At 40.0% G+C, this 18,668-nt stretch overlaps 1 protein-coding gene across 1 annotated transcript in view; it reads left to right on the top strand.

Moving 5' to 3' along the window:
- The window catches only part of NEGR1 (neuronal growth regulator 1), a 557,496-nt gene extending 541,848 nt beyond the window's left edge, over positions 1 to 15,648 (top strand). Inside the window, exon 7 of the mRNA XM_075002303.1 lies at positions 13,218 to 15,648. Within this exon, the coding sequence (XP_074858404.1) occupies positions 13,218 to 13,342 (125 nt within the window). The 3' untranslated portion in view covers positions 13,343 to 15,648. The remainder of the gene's footprint in view (positions 1 to 13,217) is intronic.
- The last annotated feature ends 3,020 nt before the right edge of the window (positions 15,649 to 18,668 follow it).

Genomic DNA, 18,668 nt, shown 5'->3' with positions numbered 1-18,668 from the left:
GCCGCCACATGTGCCCAGCAGAAGGGAGACTGGTGTGGAAGTATTCCACTGGTGGCGGTGATCTGAGCCACAACCTTCAGAGGGGTGTGGCCACTCAGATAGCAGGGCAAGGGAGGGGCTCTCTGTGGCTCCCTGCCTTGCCACCACTGAAATAATGAACTAAATTTAGTTGGTTTAACACAGGGATTCCTAACCTATAGGTCGGGACCCAAACATGGGTCACCACTAGATTTCCTAAGCATCACTGGCTGGGCAGTTCTGAGCCTCATGTGGCTCTTTCAGGAGCCATTTGCAGCTCGTGCTGCTGCCACCACTCACTCCTCTGCCTCCCAGTCCCTGCCCTGCTGCACTGAAATGAAACTCAAAGTAATTGGTTTAACAGCTGGCACGAGGGATCCAGCCATTAAACCTGATTAAATTGAGTCCTATTTCAGTGTGGCATGGCAGGGAACTGCCCATGCTGCAGGTGGCAGAAGGGAGTAGGAGGGCTTGAGGGAGCTGCGCAGAGGAGGCGGTGGTGGTGTCCCAGCAAAGGAGCAGCAGGAGGCAGCAGTGGTGCTCATGTGAGGTAGATGGGATGTGTTTTGGGGCTGAAAGGTGTTTAAACCTGGGGGGCAGGGGAGCAGTTTGTGGCTGCAAGGGGTTTGGGTGGGGGAGCGGTTTGGGGCTGCGAGGGGTTTAAGCCTTGAGGTGGTGGGGTGGTTTGGGCCTGTGAGAAATTTAAGCCTGGGGGTGAGCACGAATTGAATTGCCTTAGGTCACAAAGTCTTACTGACTTGTCAAAATGGGTCACCATCTTGAAAAGGTTGGGAACCACTGGTGTAACAGCAGGATCCCTGCTGGCTGTTAAACCAATTAAATTTAGCTCTACTCTTTCAGTATCAACAGGGCAGGGAGCCACAGAGGAGTCAGCAGCAGCAGCAGTGTCCAGAGTCAAAAATGACTCCTTAAAGAGCCATATGCAGCTCCAAAACCACAGGTTGCCAACCTCTGGCCCTAAGCAGTTACAAATTTCAGTATTTTCTTTAGTCTTTTAATTGCTGCACTGCTGAAGTCATTAACATTCCTGACAGATTTTGTCCAGTAGGACTGTTATGCCATCTTTATATTTCTGCTAAATAATCCCAGGTGGAGCACTATACTTCCACATTGTCAGTCAGCATTAGTTCTGCAGCTGAGTCACCTTTATGATTTTTGGATACCACTTTTATCTGCGTAGTTGACCTACATCTTTATTAATAAAAATTATTTGCCTTCCGTTAGCAAAAGCATCATATGTCCTGGGCATGCCAGAGAAATACAGTATGATGAAAGAGAATCCCTGCCCCCAATGAGCTTATATCATATTACTGTTCTGTACAACAGAACTCTTGTTTTCTCTATCCCTCTCCTTCTCTCACACATACAGAGAGAGAGAGAGAGAGAGAGCTCTTCTGATTTAAAAAATAGAGCACTATAAATGGCACAGTTTTATTTGATGGATAGGATAGTTATTTATTTATTATGACTCTTCTCCAAAGTGGAGAAGGAGTTTGCTTGCTTTACTGTAATTCGGTAGCAGTTTGACTTTGATTTTTCTCTGTTCACTAATGTTATGGTAAAAGCTGCAGATAATAACTGATAGGTAGCTTTCTCAGGTACCCTGTTATACTCAAACCTCAGAACTCTTATATGAGTAATGTGTCATCATATTTTTATTATTACTACAAAGAATAATAACCTTTCATTTTATTGATGGCAACTGATACCAGGCAACATAGACGGAGAAGCAGAGACATTACCAATGTATTAAAAGAAAAAAACTCTATCCATTCAATGTGATATGCCCGAAAGTCAGGAAATTAAAATGTATTTGATTTTAGTGAATGTCTCTTTGTGCAGGATTTGTCTGAGACAATTTCTGGTATTTTTCTAGCACCTGTCTGGGTGTGTTAAGCCAGTTCTGGAGAATCTAAACTTTATCTTAAAGAAATGAGAGACAGATTCTCAAGGAGAAAAAGAAGGATAGAACTTGTGTCAACAAAGGAGTCTGTGAATGCAATCAGGGGAGCCAGCTGAAACTCTAGCCGTTGAGGACTCTTCAAATCCAGGGAAGTGCCTGGACAGCACAGCAAAATCACAGAGTAGAGTAGACCAGATTGTCTGTCCCTGAAGTTTGATTCCAAAAATATAATTCTGAATGTGACAGAATTCAGTGCTGAGTCTGATGGAAGATGGAAATAATCCTTTTAAGAGCAAAAGCTGTACCTCACCACCATAGGCAGGGTGTGGCTCCTTCATTTTGGGAGTCTGGCTGTGCCTGGACTATGACCTTTCCTTGAGGCCAGCCCTTGCTTGGCTTCCTCCCACAAATCCCTTCCCATAATCCAAGTCCAGCCCTGCTCTGCCCCCTTTCCCAAGTGTCCCCCACCAACACTCCTCAAAGACTATCCTGCCCACCTCTCATGTGCCTTCCCTGAGATCCTCTGCTTCATTGTTTACACCTCTTTGCCCCCTCCCTTGAGGTCCACTCCTTCAGCTTGTGTCCCTTTGCTCCATTCACTAAGACCCCAACCCATCTGCCTGCCACTTGTGCCTCTTTGCTCCCCGCCCAAAGTTCCCTCCCACGTACCCCGCTACTCACTGGCCTTTTGCATGCACCTCTTCACCCCTCACGTGAGGGCCCCACATGGGCAGAGCAGGGATGGGAAGTGGTAGAGTGGAGATGGGGCTTCAGAGGAAGAAGGTGAGTGACAGGTCCTCAGGGTGGAGCATGGGTGGGGCGATGGCCTGAGCACAACACAGTGGCACACCCTGAAAGGTAAAGGGCTGTCTGGTTGGGGAGGCTTAGTCACCCCTGGCCTCTTGTACCCACCACCCATGCTCACCAACCCTCTGGACACATGGCAGTACCTTTTGTGAACTCAGGGCTGTTATTCAGATGAGGGATGTGATAGAAAATGCAAAACTCAAATCAATTAATGAGCACCACAGTCAACTCTGGGCACCACATTTTAAGAAAGATGTGAAGAAATTGAAGAAGGTCCAGAATAAAGGTCTAGAGAACATGAGCTATGAGGGAAGTCTGAAAGAGCTGGGCTTGTTTCATTTAGGAAAGAGAAGACTTAGAGGGAACATGATAGCAGTTTTCTAGTACCTAAAAGAGGATTACAAGGAGGAGGGAGAAAAATTGTTCTCCATGGCCTCTGAGGATAGGACAAGATGCAATGGTCTTAAACTGCAGCAAGGGAGGTTTAGGTTGGACATTAGGGAAAACTTCCTAACTGTCAGGGTGGTTAAAGAGTGGAATAAACTGCCTACAGAGCTTGTGAAATCTCCATCACTGGAGATATTTAAGAGCAGGTTAAATAGATATTTGTCAGGAATGGTCTAGATCTAGGGTGACCATCCATCCCATATTTGGTGGGACAGTACTGTATTTGTGACACCAAAAAGAATTCCCTACTTATTTTTTAAAAGAGACTAATTGTTCCATATTTGAGCCCTCCCCCATTGACCTTTTCCACCAGCAGCTGCTGGCTGCAGAATACTAGGTCACTTCCCAGAGCCTGGGGGAAGCACTGGGGGCTGCCACTTCCCCAGAGAGTGCCAGGGGCTGCCACTTCTCCAGGGCTTGGGGAGTGCTGGGGGCTGCCACATCCCCAGGGCTCCCAGGGAGCACTGGTGGCTGCTGCCTCCTTCTCAACTCCCCAGTGCTTGGTGGAGCCAGGAGGAGCTCCCCCCCGCCCCCCGCCATATCTTCCTGCCCTGTATTTGGGACAGGGAGAATATCACCCTGTCAAGGTGGTACTTTGTCCTCCCTTGAGGGTCGGGGACTGAACTCAATGACCTCTCGAGGTCCCTTCTAGTTCTAGTGTTCCATGATTCTGTGATTGCATCTATTTGTATGTCTAATCCTATATGCATCTTTGATGATTATTCTGTGAATATGTTCAGACATATACATCTGTATATAGCAACTTAGTTCAATGTTTAACATTTAGTGGACAGTCTTATGTACTATTAATTCCACAATATTTTCAAGCGTTTAACTTATTATTTCAAAACTAAATTGCTTCATCTGTTAAAGACAGCCTTAAAAATGGTAATGAAAAGTTCACTAAGCTGAGCCTACGAACCTGCTTGCCCACCCTTACCAAGACAAAATGGTGGAGGAGAAAAATATTTCACTTTTTCTTTCCAAACAGTTTCTCATGCTGGATGTGTGGCCTAGTAGTTCTGAAGGCATATTAAGTCCATAGCACATTTGAATTTTTAAGACTTAATTTGCGCGAGCACAACTCTCACCCCTGAAAAAAAATCTAACTCTTTATTAATTTGCAGGAAACAAGTATATTCTCATACTCAGTTCAAACAAAACTCATGTTGGCAAGGTTAGAACAAGTGTGGGACATTTCCAACTCTTTTCAAATAGTTGCGGTTTACAGTGTGCGTAGAAGAAAAGTGCCTCCACATTAATCTCTGCAGAAGACTGTCACTGCCAAATCACTATAATTGGTGCTGTGTATTTGGGTACTAAGTCTGAGGGATGGGCCAGTGGTTGTAATTGTGTTTTAAAGATAACAACTGGCCATTTCCACAAGTGAAGGCAAGGAGAGGAGGCACTGATGCAGAATATGCTTAGCAGATGGTAGCACATTGAAGCTGCGTCTACACGTGCACGCTACTTCAAAGTAGCGGCACCAACTTCGAAATAGCGCCCGTCGCGTCTACACGCGTCAGGCGCTATTTCGAAGTTAACTTCGACGTTAGGCGGCGAGACGTCGAAGTCGCTAACCTCATGAGGAGATAGGAATAGCGCCCTACTTCGACGTTCAACGTCGAAGTAGGGACCGTGTAGACGATCCGCGTCCCGCAACGTCGAAATTGCTGGGTCCTCCATGGCGGCCATCAGCTGGGGGGTTGAGAGATGCTCTCTCTCCAGCCCCTGCGGGGCTCTATGGTCACCGTGGGCAGCAGCCCTTAGCCCAGGGCTTCTGGCTGCTTCTGCGGCAGCTGGGGATCTATGCTGCAGGCACAGGGTCTGCAACCAGTTGTCGGCTCTGTGGATCTTGTGTTGTTTAGTGCAACTGTGTCTGGGAGGGGCCCTTTAAGGGAGCGGCTTGCTGTTGAGTCCGCCCTGTGACCCTGTCTGCAGCTGTGCCTGGCATCCCTATTTCGATGTGTGCTACTTTGACGTGTAGACGTTCCCTCGCTGCGCCTATTTCGATGTTGGGCTGAGCAACGTCGAAGTTGAACATCGACGTTGCCAGCCCTGGAGGACGTGTAGACGTTATTCATCGAAATAGACTATTTCGATGTCGCTACATCGAAATAAGCTATTTCGATGTTGGCTGCACGTGTAGACGTAGCCTGAACTAGATAATGCAGTATACATCTTGCCTCAAGAGATCTTTCCCATTCCAATATGTTCTAGCAGATGAGCACCTGGTTATTTCCATTCCTACTCTTTACTGAGCATACTTTATCCTGAAGGTTATACCCAGACTGCAAACACAAGCAGAAGATTTATCCAGCAAACCCTATGGCAATAAGGATGTTTTAGTGAAATAGAAGTATTACTGAGTGATCCACGAGGTATTTGAAGGATAATGTGTATGTCTTCCCTAATTTTTTTATGTCTTTCAAAATTATATTTCAATAGTATTTCCAATTCCCATTCCAGTCAGAGTGGTTTGTGCAGAAAAATTGCAATTTTCTTTAAAAATTGCCCAAATGACCTACTTTTCATTTTAAACTACACAGTTAGCCATTTTACTGTGAACTTGCTTATTAATATACCATGATATTTGGGAAATGAACATTCACAGATGGAGGAAAGATACTTTCAACCTTCTGCAATATAAGGGGACTGGTTTTATTGCAATGAAAATTGTCAACATTTTTTTCTTCAATAAAAACAACTTTGCCCAAGAAAAATCAGATTGCAGGTTGTTGTTTGATTCTGAATGCATGTTTTGTTTTGCCTTTCTGTTTCACTCTGAATGCGACAGTCAAACATACCCAGTAATTATTAGTCTGTAGACCCTGAAGATAAAGAATTCATCCCAGCCCTCTGTTTGCAAGGGAAGCTGTGGTGCTAGGAGCGTGAGGCAGGGAGAGGGAGTAGTTTTAAGTTCTGTTTGAAACTCCATAGGAGCCCTGTTGACAGAAACTGCCCTTTGGAGGCATGGAATCGTTGCTTTTCCTGGCTGTCTTGACACCCTTCCCATAGGGCCATAACAGGTGACTATACGGTCACAAAAAAGTAGAGCCCAACATACAATTTGTGCTACTGTGTCCTAGTAAGCAGCCTGCGAAAGCAATCCTGAGCATGAACTGGGTCCACTTTGCGTTCGCTCCTTCTGTTGGCTTTCCAGCTGTTGTCTCAAATAACCGTTACAAATAGAGATTCATCCCTTGTGTGACCTCTTTGACGTCACTAGTATGCCAGAAGTGAAATTGGCCCATTATTCCTAGAGTTGAGTCTCCTTCTGCTCACGATATTGGTGTTCAGAGATATTTTTGGCAAATAAAGATATTTATCATAAGGTTCTTCCAGCTGAACCTTTTGTTGAAACTGCCATATTAACCCCAGCATGACTATTTAATTGAGACTCTGTATTAAGTCTATGGGTATGTTATATCATTAAAAAGTCAAATTATTGATACTATATCCTCTAGGTTACTTTTTAAGTCTTGAATTGTTCTGATCTGTCAGCCTTGGAAAGCCATTAATTTTTTCAGTTACCTGAAAATAATATTTTTATTCCAAATGTTCTAGTGTCTTTGTATTTATACAATCTGGATATGATTTAATAAGCTTTAAAAAGATAGTGCTGGTTCATACCAAGGAAATCAGATTTACATAATTTTCCACTGGTTTATAGAGCCACAGCAGTTCAGATTGTCTTTTACACTGGGGGGACAGTTTTAATATGATGTGATGAAATGCTATCTACCCATATGCTTGAGCCTGCTAGCTTGACTTTTGTAATGAATTCAAGGTCACTTTGTCATACTGACTTTAACTATAAACTACCATTGTAGTCAAAGAATAGAAAAGTAAAAGAGAACCCCCCCTTTCACTTCTGCCTGAGAAGTAACTCAGATTATTCCTCTAGAGAGGAACCAGTCCTACAGTTCTTACCCACTAGCCACTAAAGGACATCTTGAGCAAGTAAAGTCTTCTGGATCGGGGCCTAATTTTATCTTTTTATGTATCTATTAGCTGAAACCTGTGCTTGTAAAGTAAAAGTGATGTTTTGTGCATATCTGTAATGTTCTGCATAATAAGATTGATGTAAATTGAAAGTTGGTGAGAACTTGGAAGCTATGTCTCACATTGCTTCACAAGGAAACTAGTAAAACTTTTAGTTATTACTGTTCAAAACACACTTAAATTCCACTTAAATGTGGTATGTGCATTTGTGACTGAAGGCAAGGCCATACCAGCACTCCTTACACTTGTAATGGAAAGTCAATGTTTGAGGCAATTTTTCTTTATGTAGTGTTTTCTATATAGCTTTGGAGTGGCCCTCAAGTCATTTATCTCCTATAGAAATAAGATTTATTCTTGCTGTGTGTAACTCGTTGAACCTCAAAAGCAGACTTTTTGACCACAGTCCTTTCCAGAACTACAGGAGATCTAGGTATCCAGGGTCATGATCACTAAGTGCTCTGAAGATAAGAATTGAAATCTTTTATTGTGGATAGCCCGTGTAGAGGGACAAGGACCAGGTTCAATGTGCTTGTGTTTGCCTGTGTTGCTGAAGAGATGTGCTGTTGTATTATGCACTAGCTGGAGTTTTCCTAAGGACTAATGACTTCATGCCTAGTTGTATTGCAGTGCTGCTATCATTGACCCAGGAGATAACGAAGGCATACATTTCTGAGGCCAAGTCATCATTTGTCAGGATGAGATGGAGTCTCCTAGCCAAATAGAGATGTTAGAAAGTATAGCTCATAAATTCTGTGTAGGAGCTCAGTGCCAATAAGGAAGCTAGGAATACTCCTGAACCATGGACTACCATGACCAATAATGAAAATGTATCTTCAACAGAAGGGGAGTTCACTGGAGCAGGAAACTCCTCCAGGCATTTCTTTTTACCAACCAGTGTAAACTCCATCTTGCATGATGGGTTAGCTTCAACTAGTTGTTCTTTGTTTGTAAATTGTCATCACATGGGCCATGTCTTTTTATTAGTTGTCCTAGTGGCAGCATGAATAGGACTGGAAAATTCCTCAAGTTAGCTCTAGTGATGGAGGTGCAATTTCCCATGGCTATTTGGGTGTATCCATCCATGCGTTCTCCTAACCCTATTCTAGCTAATAATCTCAGCAGGAGCAAGCACTATCCCTGAAATCTATTTGCCCCAGTCCCCTAATGGCCTCTTCAAGAATTGAGCTCACAACCCTGTCAGGCCGAAGCTCAAACCACTGAGCTATCCCTCCTCCCCTCCATGCTTGACAACAAGTTTCTACAGAAATGGATACAAAGTTAGATCTACAATTTAAAGGCCTAATTCTGCAACATAAAGTACAACTCCCGTGACCAGGGAGTGCTCATATGAGTAAGTGCTGCTCAACAAAAGGGTTGCAAAATCAGGTTGTACATCTAAATGTGGAAAGCCTTGAAATAAGTGATAAATCAGAAAGCACAGGGTCCATTTGAATCATAGCAGGAGTGTATTGTTTGATATATTGGAGTGAATTTTGTAAACAAAATCTTTCCCTGAAGACCATTGAATATTAAGTGTTGAGTAGCTTATTTTCCATGTGTGCTGTTGGCATTCAACTGCCATGTAACCTGTCAGATTTACCAAGAGCAATCTTGAAATGTGACAGAACATTACTTAGGCTTATGGGGTGGATTCAATGAAGATAGTACAAGACTGTGTAAATTTTTTTCCAGAGACAGGTAAGCAATGATACCACTTTTCTTTGCCACAAGGTGCTCTGCAGGTGGAAACTGCTAAGATGCACTGACAAATAAAATAAATTTGAATCTTAAGTTTATGCTCAAATTTGATACGTGGAATCTTGGCCTTAATAGAGATAGCAGTTACCTCACACATTGCAAAGACAGTTTCCCTACCTTTGATATGTGTAATGATCTCAGGCAGGATGCTTAATTGTTCTATGTATCTGGTTTGTTAATTTTTATTTCAATTTTTTTTAATCTCTGTATTAGAAAACTGTCAGTGCTCTACTGTGTAGGCTATATCTCCAAATCTGAGGAAATGGGCCTGCCCCATGAAAGCTCTCCACCTAATAAATTATTTTTTTAGTCTTTGAAGTGCTACATGACTGCTGGTTTGTTGAGTTATTTTATGTAAGTCTGTGCTTCAAGAAAGTAAACCCCTTCAGGTAAACGTTCAAAAAGTTGGGGTGTATTGATAAGCTCTTGTGTTTGCAAAATTGGCTAGACATATCACAAAAATAAGTGTTCACCACAGTCCAGAGGGGAATGAACACTTACTAAACATTTCAGAAGGGCCAAGAAAAAGTTGAGCTTCTTGCATTTAAAATAATATACTAAAGCTGAGCAATTGATCTTCGTCATTACAAGATTTGATATTCTGTTATGTGTTTACATATAGATATCAAATTATTGTATTGCATTAATTAATTTTTATAATTGTGGTGGCTGGACCCATTTTTCTAAGTTGCAGATGTGTATAATAACCACACATAAAATCTGTTACCATCTTCCCTGCCTCCGTTGCTCCTCACTAGCATCAATTCATAGATTAAAGTCTTTACTTATATTGAATAGTACACTACGGCTATGTCTACGCATGGTAATCAGGGTGATGGGCGATTACTAATGAAGTACAGTGATGCATATGCAGCACTTCATTAGGCAAATTCTCCCCCGCAACAACTTCGAAGTTTGACACTTCGAAGTTCCCATGGGGGAGAATTTGCCTAATAAAGTGCTGTATATGCATTGCAGCACTTCATTAGTAATCTTCCACCACCCTGATTACCGTGCCCCCTTTGAAGAAGGGGGCAAGTGTAAACATAGCCTCCATGTTGAATATAGTACAGATGGTCGTGTTGAAATCAATAGGGCATGTGTTACTCAACACGAGTAAGGGTATCAGAATCTGGCCCTCAGATATTAGTGGAAGGAAAGGGAAAGAAGCCTAAGATGTAAGCCATTTGGAGATTTCATAATTTGTAACATATTAATGTAACTCCTCCCTCACTTTTCCTAAAATTTAGCATGAAAAATATCTATGAATAAAAATTAACGAATATATTGCCTTTTCTTTTTTTTCTCATAACTATCCAGCAACTCCAGGGTTGGGATTCCAAGATCCTTTTGCAAGACCAAGGAGTAGTGTTTTAAGCTTTTATGTTAATTAAACATCCTGGGACCTGAGGCAACAAAAACATTTCAAAATCCAGCAACAGTTAAGACCATAAAGCCAAAAATGTAGGTTTTCTGCCTGTCGTCCATAAATCACTAGAAATGTTTGATTAAACTAGTAATTATTCACTTCCTCTATATGAAAATAACTTTTTTTTTTCCTCACTAAGGATCCCTTTTTCATCACTAAATAAGCTAGAAAACAAGATTGAATTAGTGACAATGGGCACATCTGGAAAAAAACAAATAAAAATTACAACATGAAAATTTGGGTTCAGGGGACTCAAATAACTTGATTTGTATAATAGGAAATTGTAAGACCATCTAGCGTCTGATAGATTTTTTCTTCTGAAAACAATTTTGTATTTTGTAATAACCTGACTTTTTTAAGTTGTAATACAGCTTCACATATTTTGTTTGTTTCATTTTACTGTGTTCAGTTTAAAATAAACTGTGCTTATAAAAACAGAAAAGAAACCTGAGTGTTTACATGTGGACACCCAGAGGAAAATTCTCTTCAGCTACAAGCACAGCCCTAGAATTCTTAGCATCGCTGCATTTTTTCATCAGATTTTGAGTTTCTTGTATTTTATCTAAGAGAATAATTAGTAGTAGGCATCAAAATTCAAGATGTTATACTTAGATTGCTTCTCTCTTTTAAAAGAAATACAATATGATTGAAATAAGCAATAATTTAGTATTGCTTTGATAAAAATAAGATACAGTGGGTGTTGGCTAATAAGGAGGGATAGCTCAGTGGTTTGAATATTGGCCTGCTGACCCCAGGGTTGAAAGCTCAATCCTTGAGGAGGCTGTTTAGGGATTGGGGCAAATAGATGTTAGGGATGGTGCTTGGTCCTGCCAAGAGGGCAGGGGACTGGACTAGATGTCCTCCCAAGGCCCTGTCCAGCTCCACATGTGTATCTCCAATTCTTTCTTTAGGAAATAATTATGGTCCTGGCTCTGGAAAACACTTAAGAACATGCTTAAATCCATCCCTCTTCAGGGTATCTTTTAAGCAAGCTTAACTTTATTCAAGTGCTTAAGATCCATTAAAATGCTTAAAATCATGTCTTAAATAGGGAATCTTTCCTGAATCAAAGACTGTACCAAGACATGATTTAAGGAAACACAGGTCATCTTGTAAATTGTAATTTCCTTTTCAGCTTTGCATATTGCATATATGCCGAAAGGGTATTTGTGCACATAAAACTGCCTTTGTCTTGACTAGGAGTGTTGGTTTCATTCAGAATGCAGAATCAAGACCATAGTCAGTAGTGTGTTAGGAAATGGGGAAAGATCATATCATAAAATTCTGGTCTGTACCTTTGACACTGTTAGATCTACGAGAAATCAAGTTACCAGTGTTCGAACAATCTTGAAAACGAGCGCCTGTGGTGATGCCCAGATTTTGCATGGAGAGTCACATGTGCATTTTCAATTCATTGCAGTAACAATTGTGGGTGCAAATCTGAGGACAGAATTCAGCCCCTACAGAGTATTAAATCAGACCTTCCTGTGGTTCTCACCATAATTATCTTATTTGTTCCTTAAGGTTTGATTTTCTTTGAGCTGCATCAGGTTTAAAAGAATAATGCTCTGTGACTAATTGTGATACTGTGTTAGCTCTATGGAAAAAAACTGTACAGAAAATATGAATGTACAGTCGAAATAATCTTTCAGTCTGAGGGATATCCGGGATGACTTGATAGTTCTTTTTCATTTCTAATATCTATGATTTTGTGAACAAAATGAATACTTTCCAGTGTTGTCTTTCTGTTAGTCCAGGGTTAAATTCCCCACCAAGATAGCCAGAAAGCAATCTGAACATTGCGTTGTCAAAACTCAGTTTTTATTTCTTCAGCTGCTGTTCCTTTTAATATTCTGTTGTATTTTTAATTCTATTTGTATGTATTAATTATAACTATAATATTCACTGAGATGTTAAAATGGAGGATTGTAATATATGTTTGCACTAAGAAAAGGTAAAACAAATGTCTTTTTAAAGAAAGTGAAAATAACCATGGGCCTCCTAGTTAAACCCAAAGTTGTCAACCTTTGTTGTCCAAAATTAGGTAACTAACTATATTTTGGCACCTGAGTCAATGATCTAATTTTCAGCAATGTGGAGTTTCCTCAACTGCCATTGGCTTCAATAGGAAGCTTGAGGCTCAGCACATCTGAACACTAGGGCTGGGTCTACACTCCAGAGCGTTGTTGACAGAAGGGGTCTTCTGTTGACAAAACTCAGGGAGCATCTACACACTTAAAGGATTCTGTCGACAGGGTCTGGACAGAACTCTGCATTTGCCTTGACAGTATTATTCCTCAAAAATTTGAGGCATAACAATCTGCCAAGAGTACTCTGTTGACATAAGTGCAGCGTGCCTGCTTCTCTTGACAGAGAGGGCTGCCATTCTGCTTTCTGACACCAGAGGGAAGTGCAGTCTCACTGTTCTCTGTCGACAGAGCATGTTGTGTATAGATGCAATTGGTCGACAGAGGCTCTGCTGAGATTTCCCTGTCGATTGTAACTTCTGTCAACAGATGCTTCTGGTGTAGACGTAGCCTAGACTTTTGATTCACCTGTCCTAACAAGGATGCAATTGCATAATTTTCAAAATTATGGTAATAATTTTGGTGGTAATAATTATTTATTGTTCTAAGTAACATGTCAGAATAGACATTATCAGGCTAACTTTGTAGTGTATCTTTCTATCTTTCAGTTACATTTTCCACTTATTTTCTAGTTTCATGTTGAGCACTCCTGACACAGAAAGATGTCCTGATTACTGTAAAATAAAAGTATTGGGGATGAGGAAGAGAAATATTTACTTATTCTTTATTCTTTTCTTTCCAGCTCCAAGTACAGCCCAGTATGGGATTACCGGTGGTGCTGAAGTTCTGTTCTCCTGCTGGTACCTTGTGTTGACACTATCCTCTTTCACCAGCATATTCTACCTGAAGAACATCATTCTACAATAAATATAAAGAACCATGAAAGGTTTTTAAGGATTCTCTGAAAGTGCTGATGACTGGAGCCAATCTGGTAGAGTTTGTTAAAAGCAGCGTGGGATATAATCAGCCATGCTTACATGGGGATGATCGCCTTCTGTAGAATTGCTCATTATGTAAATACTTTAATTCTACTCCTTTTTTTGATTAGCTGCATTACCTTGTGAAGCAGTACACATTGTCCTTTTTTAAGACGTGAAAGCTCTGAAATTACTTTTAGAGAATATTAATTGTGATTTCATGTTTGTAATCTACAAGTTTTCAAAAGCATTCAGTCATGGTCTGCTTGGTTGCAGACTGTAGTTTACAAAAAAATATTGCAGTGAAAATGTGATTCTTTAAGGCTGCAATACAAGTATTCAGTTCCCTCTTTCAATAAGATTCTATCCACATTTATTCAGAAACCTTTTTATTTTAAAAAGTCAAATAATATTGCCTTCAAAACATTTCTTCAGAATATAACACATATCTAGATTTTCTTCTAGCATGATATTCAGGTTTCAAGAATGAGCCTTGTAATATGACTGCATTATGCAGTTCTGCTTTCCCATCCCCCTGTAAATTCAGCATGGGTGTGCCTTCATAAAATACAACTTTTCTTTTCCTCTCCAACAAATCGGGAATGTATTTTGGTAAATGACAAAATGTGAATTTGAGTGTACTGTATCTCCAGTTGAGGACAAAGATGTTATTGGCTTAAAAAAAAAAAACCTTCTCCTCCACCTCCAGTGGGGTAATGGAACTGCTCCAAACTCTGCCCACAACAACTAGACTGCGTGATATTTTTAACTAGTTAAGTATGAATAGTACAGTTACAGTCCCCTTATTTTTTTCCCTCTAGTGCAGTTAATGTGTAGATTTTGTCTGGAAAAAAAATTCCGGATACAAAATACAGCACAACTCTCTTAAGAGACTTCTTGTGAATGTAGCATTTTTCTCTTTCATTGCTCTAAGTCAGAACTCTTAAAAGGCTGTATGGGTGAGATGGTGATGGTTCCTTTCTTATTACTGGCCAATACTACACAAAACGGTATTCTTGTGCTTGAGTTGTAGTCTCTCCACTAATTTAGCAACATTACTGTCATTGCAGAATGTTTTAAAATCTCATATTTAAGAACATAGGAAGCACTGAACATGCATTTAGTATAGATAAATTTAAAAACAAGCAATTCCAATAAAATAATCCTATTCTGGTACACTTGACAAAAACTGGCACAGTGTGTCTTAATTGTCTGAATCTCATTAATTCACTGCTAATATAGTATGGATAGCTTACCATGACAGTTAATTTCACCTTTCATACATGGCTCTTGCTGAATCTGAATAATTGCATTGAGAGAGAGGTTTTACCTGAATAAGGGACTGAATCCTAAAATAGGATATTTTATTTTTGTGGATATGATGGAGGTGTTATTTTTCAAACAGCCTCCAATTCTGCTGACACAGTTTTGTGCTCTCAATCTATTGTACAATCATGCTGTAAATTAATTGTGAGCACCAAATTGCACCTGCAAAACTGGAGGCTGAGGTTAAGTCTCTTTCAAAAATGAGTCCTTGTAAAAATTGACCATATTTTGCTGAGTACATCACCCATTGTAGTCAGTACCCACTGACTTCAATGTCAATGGATTGGGCACCGTATAGAAGGAGCCACCAGTAATAAGAATTTCTAAGTAAACCTTTAATTATAGTATAAAATTATCCAGTCACTCATTCAATATATAAAAACACGGTAAATAATACACAGACTGATGCCATCAAAAGCTGGAGTTTTGTATGTTACAATTGTCACTGAACAACACATTGCTAACTTGGCTACCTTTTTTAATATCACTGCCACTGAAATTTCATTCAATCATACTCCTGCTCAGTCATTTTTTGCTGCTGTGTTAAGCATGGTAACTAGCTAGCTAGGTGCTGTACATATTCAGCACTTTCAAGTTCATTTTGCAAATATCCTATTTTTTAAAACTCAGTTTATTTCTTTATTCCCTTAATCAACTGCTCCATTGCAACATAGGCAGCAAATGTGTTCTAATTACTAAATGAAGCTTGGATACGGAGCAGCAAAAGAATTCACAGACTCCATAACATGGAAATAAAATGTATTGATTCATGCTGTTTGTTTTTAGTAACAGATTAGAATATTTCTATTAGACTGTTAAATTTGCGTGCTAAGCAGTTTCTATTTTTCATAAATATGTCATTTTTTTTAAAACCTTGAATAACATGATGAATTTTTTTAGTGGAGGAAACAGTGTATAAAACCATTGGAACCATATCACTCACTATCCTGACATCCTGATCACTCTTGTATTGCAGCTTTAAAGTGCTAAGCTCTAGTATCCATTCAGTAGAAAAAATGGTGCTGCAGAAAGTATTACATGTCAGTACAGTTTTATGAAGAAAGAAACAGATCAAGGAGATGTATAACTCAGATGCCTCTTCTCACATGAATTAGGAATTGTTCCTATATTGTGGCCAGGCAGAATTCTGTATTTAGGCTAATTGTTTTCATGATTACTGACACATGGAATGTGAGGATTCTGACAACAGAATAGAGTATGGAAACATTTTTATTAAATATGAAAAAAGTAGGTATTTACTCTTTTGCATCATGAGAATATTCTTGCCAATAAAGCCACTAGAAAACATGGGCCACATTTTGACCCCAGCCTCTGAATTTGCACTTGCAATTTTTGTGAGACAGGTTGTAGCATGCCAAAACCTACATTTGTGGGTGCAACATTTACTTCTGCAAACTAGTCACGTAAACATCTATCAGCTCTGCATATTCAAAAGCAATAGTTGTGTGTGAAAATTTAAGAGACCAATCCTGCACATGCTTATTGGGCCACTCACATTAACACTGTCAGTCATTAAGTGTTTGCAGGTTTGGTGTCTCTTAGGGGATTTATGAACATCTGGCCATCTAAGGCTCCAGATGTGCAAAGAATGATGCTTATGCCTAACTTTGTGCACTGAGTAATCCCAATGAAACTACTCACAGTACATAGAGTTAAGCACAGTCCAGAGTTTTTTGAAGGATTGGGGCCCAATTCAATATTGGTCGAATAAAGTTGCTTGCTTTTTAGGTTAAACTGTTTCCTATGATAACCTAGTAATTGTACAGTTTGGGACTTATTGGGATATTCTTTCAATGTGGACTGTGCGGACTGTTGCAAATTAAATATAGTGGCATTTACAAACTTGATCTTTTAATCTGTGACATATATTTGCTTTCTAGCTGATTCTTTTATGATATATTCTGTTCTCATCCAGTTGATACTTCTCACCCTTCAGATTTTTTAAACAATTATTTTTATCCCAATAAAAATATAGAATTTAGCTCAATAAAATTTATCCCAATAAAAATATAGAAAATAAATGAATTTGCTCCAAGCAGTGCAACATTTCTTATGCTAAAACTACTGTCCCGCACTGAAATTACTAAAGTTTGTAACTCTATAGGTTCCTGAATGTGCAATAGCTCAGGTCTATTAACTACCATTGCATTCATATATAGGCAATGGTGCTGTAATTATAGTGTTACTGATCATTATTCTTTATTAATATTGAATTTAAGGGTGTTTCAGAATTTCTAATATAAACACAGTTTATCAAGGGTTTATAACTTGGCAGGAAAATGTATTCTTCATAACTAGACAGCTTTTTTTAACTTTTCTATATATATTTAGAAAATATGGGGTTTCTAAGATACCGGAGTACTGAAGACATTACAGTGAAATCTGCTCTTTTGCACATTTTCAGAGTTAGCACTCTAGAAAAATAATGGTAAACATTATGCCTACCAAAATATCTGCTTGCCCCACATAAGTGTGTATTAAAGAATGTGTATACCAAAATATGTAATTACCTGGAAAAACAATATGCCTTAAAGCCTAAATATGCATTTACTTCTAAGACTGGATCTTGCTCGTCTAGTTTGGAGGTAAATAATCCATATTTCACAACTTGCCATGAAGATTTTGATTTTTTTTAAACAAACATGTTCAGCTTTTTTAACATACGAAATAATTTTAAAACGTGTGCACAAACTCACATATGGGAGGAAGTGAAAAGTTAGTGTGAAGTTCTGTCCTAACACTCTGAGCTTCTGAATTTCAGACAAGTCGAATTGTTCTTAAGCAATTTGCACTGAGAAAGTGACAAGGAGTTTGGTGGTTAGCACTGAAATGATACATTTGCAAATAGATATTTCAGCAGGAACCGGACAGAGACCCTCTCCTTGGTAGCATGGGATAGATGTGGATCGTGCAGAGGAGATGAGAAGAGTGTGGGTGCCTGGAGCTGGGGGCGTGGTGAGGAGGAATCACATGGAGAGTCATGTGGGGAGATTGTGTGCATGCCTGGGTTCACTCCCAGAAGTGCCACACAGGCTATGTCTATACTAGCACCCCCCTTTTGAAAGGGGGTTGCTAATGAGACACTTTGGGATATGCTAATGAGGCGCTGCAATGAATATGCAGCACCTCATTAGCATAATAGCAGCCGGGGCACTTCGAAAGGAATAGGAATAAGGGGATTTGGAAGTGTGCAGGGTCCTTTCGAAAAGGACCCTGTATAGAGGAGCTGCATGTGATCAAAAGCAGCACTTTTGAAGTGCCACGGCTGCCATTATGCTAATGAGGTGCTGCATATCATTGCAGAGCCTCATTAGCATATCCCAAAGTGTCTCATTAGCATCCCCCTTTCGAAAGGGCGTGCTAGTGTAGACATAGCTGTACTGACAAGAAATTATTTCCATTTTCATGATTGCTCCCAGGTGACAGCTTCATGATGCTTGTAATATGGTAATCAGTTGATAAGGTAATATGCAATCAGTTGACTTAGCCCTTCTATCTCGTCTGAATCCACATGAACATAAATCTTCTGAGCATGCTCAATGAGTCCTTAGATGTCCTAATATATGGGTATTCACTTTGCTGAGGGACATGGAGTCTGGTAGGGAAGATCTTTAGAGAGGAAATGTGGTTTGATTACAGTGGATCAATATGACTGAATTCTGACAACAGGAGTGAGCACGTTGCCAGCAGATTTCTCCTTTTCACCCCCCCATCCCTCTTCATAATTAAACAGTGCCTGGGACAGAGGGATGACAGGACACAGAATCAAAGGATATTAGAAGAAACCTCAAGAAGTCATCAGGTCCAGTTCCCTGCCCTCATGGCAGGACCAAGCACCATCTATATCATCCCTGTTAAATGTTTATATAACCTGTTCTTAAATATCTCCAAATGATGGAGATTCTACCATCACCCTAGGCAAACCACAT

The sequence above is a fragment of the Carettochelys insculpta genome, chromosome 9 (assembly GCF_033958435.1).
Source record: "Carettochelys insculpta isolate YL-2023 chromosome 9, ASM3395843v1, whole genome shotgun sequence".
In the NCBI taxonomy this organism is placed as follows: Eukaryota; Metazoa; Chordata; order Testudines; family Carettochelyidae; genus Carettochelys; species Carettochelys insculpta.
This window is presented reverse-complemented; position numbering and strand designations above follow the sequence as displayed.